Raw genomic sequence first — 10,771 nt, 5'->3', positions numbered from 1 at the left:
TATAATAACCTACAGTATCTGCACATATGTAGTCACATTCACGTGATGTATGTTATACTCTATAATAACCTACAGTATCTGCACATATGTAGTCACATTCACGTGATGTATGTTATATTCTATAATAACCTACAGTATCTGCACATATGTAGTCACATTCACGTGATGTATGTTATATTCTATAATAACCTACAGTATCTGCACATATGTAGATACATTAGACACATTCACGTGATGTATGTTATACTCTATAATAACCTACTGTATCTGCACATATGTAGTCACATTCACGTGATGTATGTTATATTCTATAATAACCTACTGTATCTGCACATATGTAGTCACATTCACGTGATGTATGTTATATTCTATAATAACCTACAGTATCTGCACATATGTAGTCACATTCACGTGATGTATGTTATATTCTATAATAACCTACAGTATCTGCACATATGTAGTCACATTCACGTGATGTATGTTATATTCTATAATAACCTACAGTATCTGCACATATGTAGTCACATTCACGTGATGTATGTTATATTCTATAATAACCTACAGTATCTGCACATATGTAGTCACATTCACGTGATGTATGTTATACTCTATAATAACCTACAGTATCTGCACATATGTAGTCACATTCACATGATGTATGTTATATTCTATAATAACCTACAGTATCTGCACATATGTAGTCACATTCACATGATGTATGTTATATTCTATAATAACCTACAGTATCTGCACATATGTAGTCACATTCACGTGATGTATGTTATATTCTATAATAACCTACAGTATCTGCACATATGTAGTCACATTCACATGATGTATGTTTTACTCTATAATAACCTACAGTATCTGCACATATGTAGTCACATTCACATGATGTATGTTTTACTCTATAATAACCTACAGTATCTGCACATATGTAGTCACATTCACATGATGTATGTTATATTCTATAATAACCTACAGTATCTGCACATATGTAGACACATTCACGTGATGTATGTTATACTCTATAATAACCTACAGTATCTGCACATATGTAGATACATTAGACACATTCACGTGATGTATGTTATACTCTATAATAACCTACAGTATCTGCACATATGTAGATACATTAGACACATTCACGTGATGTATGTTATATTCTATAATAACCTACAGTATCTGCACATATGTAGTCACATTCACATGATGTATGTTATATTCTATAATAACCTACAGTATCTGCACATATGTAGTCACATTCACATGATGTATGTTATATTCTATAATAACCTACAGTATCTGCACATATGTAGATACATTAGACACATTCACGTGATGTATGTTATACTCTATAATAACCTACAGTATCTGCACATATGTAGTCACATTCACATGATGTATGTTATATTCTATAATAACCTACAGTATCTGCACATATGTAGTCACATTCACGTGATGTATGTTATATTCTATAATAACCTACAGTATCTGCACATATGTAGTCACATTCACGTGATGTATGTTATATTCTATAATAACCTACAGTATCTGCACATATGTAGTCACATTCACATGATGTATGTTATATTCTATAATAACCTACAGTATCTGCACATATGTAGATACATTAGACACATTCACGTGATGTATGTTATACTCTATAATAACCTACAGTATCTGCACATATGTAGACACATTCACGTGATGTATGTTATATTCTATAATAACCTACAGTATCTGCACATATGTAGATACATTAGACACATTCACGTGATGTATGTTATACTCTATAATAACCTACAGTATCTGCACATATGTAGACACATTCACGTGATGTATGTTATATTCTATAATAACCTACAGTATCTGCACATATGTAGATACATTAGACACATTCACGTGATGTATGTTATACTCTATAATAACCTACAGTATCTGCACATATGTAGACACATTCACGTGATGTATGTTATATTCTATAATAACCTACAGTATCTGCACATATGTAGTCACATTCACATGATGTATGTTATATTCTATAATAACCTACAGTATCTGCACATATGTAGTCACATTCACATGATGTATGTTATACTCTATAATAACCTACAGTATCTGCACATATGTAGTCACATTCACGTGATGTATGTTATATTCTATAATAACCTACAGTATCTGCACATGTGTAGTCACATTCACGTGATGTATGTTATATTCTATGCCACAAACACAATGTTGTATAGTTTTGGTCCCAGCACAAAAGGATTTTATAAAAATGTGAAGTCTGTTCTATCTGAGCTTTGCTCAGATACGTTTAAATGATCCCACAATCCGATGGCAGTTTGTACAGAAATGATCTACGTCCTTGAGAGCATCAACGCAGAAGGGAATAAGACAGCAACCAGCACCGCACCTAAAAAACACAAACAGTTATTTTGTTAAAATTGATTAAAACTGCATGCACTATCCAGTAAATTTAAGTATAATTTTGACTTTACTGTCCCTTTAAGGGGAAACCAATTTCACAGTTTAAGGAAATGCTTTAAAGGGATCCCCATTGTGTTCAAAGATTGTAAGAAAATTGTATTGTTTCTCACTGTTACAAGCATCATTGATGCAACAAATTATTATTTTAGTAAAAAAAAACTCTTAACCCTTCTTTAGGTAGCAATGCTAGAAGTACAGACAAGATACCATAATTCCAGGAACAGATGTCAGCGTGTTAAAGGTGAAGATATAGTGCAGTAGTGAGGTGATGACCAAGAGGAGGAGAAGGGCGGACCAAGCATTTCATATATAACAGGTCAAGATGATTAAAAGGGACATGAAACCCAAAATATTTTTTTGTTTTAGGAATCAGAGAGCACAATAAAAAAAAAAAAAAAATTCAATTTAACTGTCAACTATATAATTCTCCAGAGGTGTGTCGTTGATGCCACTGCAGAGGTGTGTCATTGTTGCCACTGCAGAGGTGTGTCGTTGATGCCACTGCAGAGGTGTGTCGTTGATGCCACTGCAGAGGTGTGTCGTTGATGCCACTGCAGAGGTGTGTCGTTGATGCCACTGCAGAGGTGTGTCGTTGATGCCACTGCAGAGGTGTGTCGTTGATGCCACTACAGAGGTGTGTCGTTGATGCCACTACAGAGGTGTGTCGTTGATGCCACTACAGAGGTGTGTCGTTGATGCCACTACAGAGGTGTGTCGTTGATGCCACTACAGAGGTGTGTCGTTGATGCCACTACAGAGGTGTGTCGTTGATGCCACTACAGAGGTGTGTCGTTGTTGCCACTACAGAGGTGTGTCGTTGATGCCACTACAGAGGTGTGTCGTTGATGCCACTACAGAGGTGTGTCGTTGATGCCACTACAGAGGTGTGTCGTTGATGCCACTACAGAGGTGTGTCGTTGATGCCACTACAGAGGTGTGTCGTTGATGCCACTACAGAGGTGTGTCGTTGATGCCACTACAGAGGTGTGTCGATGCCACTACAGAGGTGTGTCGTTGATGCCACTACAGAGGTGTGTCGTTGTTGCCACTACAGAGGTGTGTCGTTGTTGCCACTACAGAGGTGTGTCGTTGTTGCCACTACAGAGGTGTGTCGTTGTTGCCACTACAGAGGTGTGTCGTTGTTGCCACTACAGAGGTGTGTCGTTGATGCCACCACAGAGGTGTGTCGTTGATGCCACTACAGAGATGTGTCGTTGATGCCACTACAGAGATGTGTCGTTGATGCCACTACAGAGGTGTGTCGTTGATTCCACTACAGAGGTGTGTCGTTGTTGCCACTACAGAGGTGTGTCGTTGTTGCCACTACAGAGGTGTGTCGTTGATTCCACTACAGAGATGTGTCGTTGTTGCCACTACAGAGGTGTGTCGTTGATGCCACTACAGAGGTGTGTCGTTGATGCCACTACAGAGGTGTGTCGTTGATGCCACTACAGAGGTGTGTCGTTGTTGCCACTACAGAGGTGTGTCGTTGATTCCACTACAGAGATGTGTCGTTGTTGCCACTACAGAGGTGTGTCGTTGATTCCACTACAGAGATGTGTCGTTGATGCCACTACAGAGGTGTGTCGTTGATGCCACTACAGAGGTGTGTCGTTGATGCCACTACAGAGGTGTGTCGTTGTTGCCACTACAGAGGTGTGTCGTTGGATACCGGAGTGTGAGCCAGCTGGACGGCTCTGATAGCTCAGTCTGCTTTTATTGCACTGTCGAGTGCATATATGTTTGTGAGTACATAGTTATATTTCTCACTTGATCTTTGATGTGAAAACGTATTTTACCATTGGGGCGCTCTTTTTTTCCTTTTCATCTTATAGATTAAATTCTTTCCTACTAAGGGAGACGTTTGGCCTGAAGAGGAAGCAGCCCAACATTTTGATCCCTACATGGACTCACTTTCACTTTATACTATACCATTTTATTATTTTCTATATACGGTGTATATTACAATTCACAAATTTTATTTTATTTATATTTTGCTAATTAATTGTTGCACTAGCACTTTGTACATATTATTTACTGATCATACCAAGTTTTAAATTGTTTTTTGCCTGGCGCATTCAGTATAGTCTGTTTTTCCTTCTTATTTTTAGTCACATGCCACTACTTACCTAGGTGTCTCTTCAATAAAGAAAACTATAATTTTAATAATAAAAATAAATTATATGCTCTGTCTAAATTAGAAAAAAAACTGGGGTTTCATGTCCCTTTAACAATGTAGGTCTCTGTTGTAAGATAGGGGTGTTGTTGTAGCAATGCAGAGAGAACTGCGTCACAGAAGATACAGTAAAACAGATCCAAGAAGAGTGAGCAGAAAGACAGCCACAGGTCCAAATTAGAAAGTGTCAGTCGGAGACAAACAATGGCAACCAAGGTTTTTGAGCTTTTCTTAGTCCTTATAATAAAATAAAGTGTATTTGTACCCAGTTTGTAAACTTGTGTAGTATATGCAGTTAAAAAGCAATTGGTTTCCTATGTAATTTTAAATAAAAATGTGATTATAATCTTATTTTATTCTGAGGCATGTGGCACATGGCTAATCCCCCCCTTTAATGACTGGTCCATATAAAAAAAAGGTCTGGGGGCCCATGCTGTAAAGAGAAAGGTCAGAGGAGCTGGACAGTGTAAATCCCAAGTGATGGAAATGTCACAGAACGGGCAAAAGGACACAGAAAACAGAAAGAGCTACTCTCCGCACACAAGATGCAACATACCCCAATAGGCACAGACCACCACAGGATAGCCAGGTCAGTGCCCCTGAACTGAACACCAGGCGGGTGGTAATCATCCTGGTACAGTAGGGGCAACACATATGCACAGGACGGTCATAAAATGTTACTGGCTGCTGAACATACACGGTCTGAACTGTAACTGAGGAAAAAAAGGAAAATAAATAAGTAAACAAACACAGATTATACAGTCAGGGACAGGTAGTAAAAAACTATACCTGCTTATTGTATCTGGGCACTATCTTTTGTCTGAGATTTTTATTACAATTAATCATTAAATTAATCATCTTGACTCCCAGGGGAACTATCTACTTTTATATAGGAAAAAAGATACCAAATGAATCCACTAACTGGTGTTGAACATTTTGATAAAATACCAATAAAACACTCATTTGACTGAAACAGCAGAATCTGGTGAAAGATTTTTGACACAACTGGTTTTTGTTATTTGTAAAATCGGGGCTACTAAAACTTTGCTTTTATTTCCTAAACTGTTACATTTCTTGCACCTATTAAAGATTAAAATATTTCCTGGCCAATGAAAAGTGTCCGACTCTTCAATATTCTGGCTGAATTCTGTGATTCATTTAAATGAGTCAAACCCTGTTCTGAATATAATATTATAATCATAATTTATAGATTCAGCTACTGCACAACATCTCAATCGCTCTGTAATTATAACTTTCCCATTCTGTCATCTAATTAAAGGGAAAGTGTAATGTACAATGTTATGCAACATGTTCCCAATGATCCATTTTACCTACAGGAGAATTGTTTACAAATTGTTGCTTTATATTTATTTTGTCATTTGAAATAGCAGCGTCTGTCTGTTGTATCCTCACCGATACTGAAATTGTGAATAGTTTTGTACTAAAAAGTTAATTTTCAATTGCTCCAATTATTGGCTGTTGTGTATAGACAAAGAGATAAAATTAGAAGGGCTGCATGTATAGGGGAATACATACAGATTTCTGCTCTTTATGCAAGCTCAGCCCATTTAATTTGGTTGTGGTGGTTTTGCCAATGGGGGAAATCTATTTCATATACACAAATAAACATAAAGGAGCAATCTGCCATACATTTTTTATTCTGCAGCTGGTATAACAAATCATTGGAAACACATTAAAGGGATGGTAAATCCAAGCACCTCTAATCCAATAGCCGTGCTAACATACAGAACACTGTTAGCTGACACACACGGCTATTGGTTTAGAGGTGTAAATGTCACCTCAATGAAGGAGAACGCTGTGCTGTGGGCGGCCGGAGCCGCTGAGTTAAGCAAGCTGCAGCGGTACAGTCAGGGGGAGTTTAGCACCTTTTTTTGTGATGTTAAATCCTAGCATTTGTTATACACTTAGATTTACAGTCACTTTAAGAGGAAAACTATTTTATAGTACACTGTCCCTTTAATTAACATGAATATGGGACATCAGACACAGGTCAAGTCCCTATTTACTTAGATGAATAAAAGAAAACACAAAGTACAAATATTTCCTGATCAGCATTTAAAGGGAAATAAGAGTTTCATGATTCAGATACAGTGGGCACTAATGTGCTAGAACATTTTATGATTGTATAATTACTTTAATACAACTATGTGTTTATCTCATCCAGAGCAGCAAAGCACTACTGGGAGCTAGATGAACACATCTGGAGAGCCAATGACAAGAAGCAAATATGTGCAGCCTTCAATATGAAGCTACCTCCTAGCAGTGCATTGCTGCTCTTGAGCCTACCTAGCTATGCCTAACTAAGTGCGTGTCTTTGTACAGGTGGTCCCTAACCACTGGCTAATAAGAACTCCCACCTCTCTACTGTTAAACAGTAGACAAGCATAAAAAACACTATAATAACCACTATAATAAACTAACATTTAAAATGCCCTCAATTCTAAATATAAAACATGTTTTTGCATCCCTTTATTTGCTATTATACGGAGCCACCTTAAAGGGGCAGGAAACACCAAATGTTATTGTATAAAAAGATAGACAACGCCTTTACTACCCATTCACCAGCTTTGCAGAATCAACATTGTTATAATAAAATACTTTATAACACCTAAACCTCTAAATTTCTGCCTGTTTAAGCCACTACAGACAGCCTTTTATCACATGCTTTTTTATTTGCTTGTCACAACAGGAGACTGATAGTTCATGTGGGTCATATAGATAACATTGTGCTCAAGCCTGTTAAGTTATTTAAGAGTCAGCACAACACAGCACTAATTGGCTAAAATGCAAATCAATAGATAATAAATAAAAAGTCATGTGATGAGGGGCTATCAGAAGAGGCCTAGATACAAGGTAATAACAGAGGTAAAAAGTATATTATTATAACAGTGTTGGTTATGCAAAACTGGGGAATGGGTAATAAAGGGATGATCTATTTTTTTAAACAAAATTTAGTAGACTGTCCCTTTAAATCGACTCAGCAAAAGACATATAATAAAAGGCTTTTAAACCTACGAAATAAATATGTTACTACATGGGGTGCCCATTTCTTTACACTTATATCTTCAGTATTTAAACAACTAATTAAAATACATCTGCAAATAATTCTCAGGCTAAACTTTGCTTTAAAGGGACAGTCTACTCCAGAATTGTATTGTTTAAATAGATAGATAATCCCTTTATTACCCATTCCCCAGTTTTGCATAACTAACACAGTTATATTAATATACTTGTTACCTCTGTGATTACTTTGTATCTAAGCCTCTGCAAACCGCTCCTTTATCTCATTTCTTTTAACAGACTTGCATTTTAGCCAATCAGTGCTGACTCCTAGGTAAATCCACGTGAGTGAGCACAATGTTATCTATATGACACACAAGCACTAACGCCCTCTAGCTGTAAAAAAAACCTGTCAAAATGCCCTGAGATAAGAGGCGGCCTCTAAGGGCTTATAAATTAGCATATGAGCCTACCTAGGTTTAGCTTTCAACAAAGAATACCAAGAGAACAAAGCAAAATTTGATGATAAAAGTAAATTGAAACATTGTTTAAAATTACATGCCCTATCTGAACCATGAAAGTTTAATTTTGACTTGACTGTGCCTTTTAATATAATATAAAAAAATATTTAGTATTTAATGTCCTTTATATTTAATCAATGCATACAGTATATAAATCAACTTTACTGTCCCTTTAACTTAACAAATGAACATAATGTAAATACATGAGGTTTTATCTGGTGAAAGTGTCCTGTTAATGAACTCTCTCTCTTCTGACTTCATACACACAATTCCCTTCAGACTATATCTCTTGTAGCACAATCTCCTTATATGTCCCCTGACATCTTAAGGGGACACTAAAACTTGATTCAGATAAAGAATGCAGTAAAACAAATAAATATCTTTTTGTAAGAACACTAAGGTAGCAGCTCCTACTGAGCATATGCCAGAGTTCACAGCATATATGTGTTTGTGATTGGCTGATGGCTGCCACATTATACAGGGAAAATGGAAGTTAAAAAAATCTACATCTCATTTCCAATTCAGACTGTGTGTTATTGCATTGTTGTTTTAGGATTTGTTTGCTGATTATGCAATTCTACTGAATTTAATGGTTCTTTATTATTTCTACTGCCCCATCACTATACCCAGCTCACCCAGAGGTCTCTGCTGCCTAAAAAACACAAAGGACAGGTTATACAGCAACCTATTTTTACAAGTGATGTTTGAAGTTGGATTTATGAAGGTTATTTTACTGACCATCTCCACTCACAATGATTTCCTAAAGCCGTGTGCATTATATTTTAATAATAAACTCATTTTCTTTTTTTTTAAAACATACCAGGAGTGCAAACAGGCATTGGCTGAACCACAAAAGGGGCACTGTTCATGTTTTTCACGTCCATCCCCAGGGGAGGCGGAGCACACGGTGGTTGGCTGCATAATGTTGCTTCTTCGTAAGAGGGTGGTGCTGAAGGAACTACAAAGCTACCAGGGATCGAGTGATAATTGGCTGAAGACTGCATTACACCTAGAACATAAAAATAATATTTTAGAACAAAATACATTTTTCAACAATAAAAAACAAAACAAAAACTGTCAATACCACATTAAAGGGTCATAAAACACTAAGGGCTAGATTACAAGTTAAGCACAATTTGCCCATTAGCGGGAGCGCAATAATTAACCAGCCATTACAAGTGGCAATTAGTGGTCCAAAGATTAGATCTCTGTTTAATTTTCAAAAAGTACCACAAATGCCATCAAAATAAATTGAAAACTGCACTAGGCAGTTTTAGGGTCTAAAGTTGGTAGGAGTGGGGTGTTAGAAACAAAACGGCACTGAAAAGCGCCTTTACATTACAGTCTATTGGAACTGTGTTCCATAGACCACAATGTAAATAAATAAGTGTATGATTATATACATATATTTAAAAATGCTGCCCAGCTTTTACCCCCTTTGCTGCGCGAGACTGTGATGCGGTCTGTGACATCAGAACGACGCTCCCATAGGAGCCTATGGACGTGCACTCTTGTGAGCGCAAAGCTTCCTAGCAATGCTCACACAAATCTGCGTTTGCATTGCGATTTACTTGTAATACCAGCACACATTACCGTGCGCTGGTATTACAAAGTGGAGCACTAAGATCACCTGCTCGCAAGCGATATTTAGCGCTCCACTTGTAATCTGGCCCTAAGACTGCAATAAAATGTTTTATTATATATAGTGAAAGAAAATAACGTGGCAATATACTTTATTTACTTTGCTCCTTTTACTGTATTTTAACTGGGGGGTTTGCAATTCTGAGAACTATCAGTGCACACTGCAGACTTTTCAAAACAATTCAAGTTTTGGCAACCCAAGTCTACTTCACTAACAATTCTTAACCCGTCTTCTGCGCTTCCAAATAAGACCAGTGGTAGGTGGAGTGTAGCTATTAAAAAACAATTGCAGCAAGGTGTTATTGTGTTTAGGCACCTAGTATATCCATTACAAGAATAAAAAAAAAAAAAAAAACAATCTGGTAAGTATTCTATGTCCCTACCTAAAGGAACGTTTTACTCATAATCAAGAAAATGAAAGCGCATTTACACAGAATGAATGCGTAAGGCATAGGCATATATATATATATATATATATCAGATATTCTAGATTGTAAGTTCCCAAGGGAATAGGGCCCTCAATTCCTGCTGTATCTTACAAATATTGTATAATCGTTGTCCTTTTATCTTTTGTACCGATGGACAACACTGCACATTTGTTAGTGCTTTATAAAGTATAATACAAATACTAAATGCAACAAAGAACTAAAACTGACAGTAATGTCCCTTCACTCTCTCCACACACTGAATGGACTTCCTCTTGGACTTGAGCTCTCAGTCCAGCATCTTCTTAATCCAAAATAAAAAATGGTCTGAGTAAACTGTGCAGGAGATGACCTGAAACCGGTTGACAAAGTAAAAAACACTCATTGGTTATCCTCCTGCTTTTGGAAAATAAATTCCATGCTGAATTTAGCCCAAAACGGAACTTTATAAAGGAAAAGATGCAGCCTTGAGACACAAGCAAAGTCCATGTAAA

At 36.9% G+C, this 10,771-nt stretch overlaps 1 protein-coding gene across 2 annotated transcripts in view; it reads right to left on the bottom strand.

Moving 5' to 3' along the window:
- Window positions 1–2,152: 2,152 nt before the first annotated feature.
- The window catches only part of LITAF (lipopolysaccharide induced TNF factor), a 45,722-nt gene continuing 37,103 nt past the window's right edge, over window positions 2,153–10,771 (bottom strand). Inside the window, exons 3-5 of one of the 2 annotated variants that reach the window (XM_053695227.1) lie at window positions 9,032–9,220; window positions 5,226–5,382; window positions 2,153–2,419 (exon numbers count right to left, since the gene is read on the bottom strand). In XM_053695227.1, coding sequence (XP_053551202.1) covers window positions 2,311–2,419; window positions 5,226–5,382; window positions 9,032–9,215 — 450 coding nt within the window. In that variant the 5' untranslated portion in view covers window positions 9,216–9,220 and the 3' untranslated portion in view covers window positions 2,153–2,310. The remainder of the gene's footprint in view (window positions 2,420–5,225; window positions 5,383–9,031; window positions 9,221–10,771) is intronic. The other variant, XM_053695228.1, reaches the window with a different exon arrangement.

This window comes from Bombina bombina, chromosome 11, assembly GCF_027579735.1.
Source record: "Bombina bombina isolate aBomBom1 chromosome 11, aBomBom1.pri, whole genome shotgun sequence".
Classification (NCBI taxonomy): domain Eukaryota; kingdom Metazoa; phylum Chordata; class Amphibia; order Anura; family Bombinatoridae; genus Bombina; species Bombina bombina.
The sequence above is the reverse complement of the archived record's forward strand: the minus strand, read 5'-3'. Positions and strand labels throughout refer to the sequence as shown.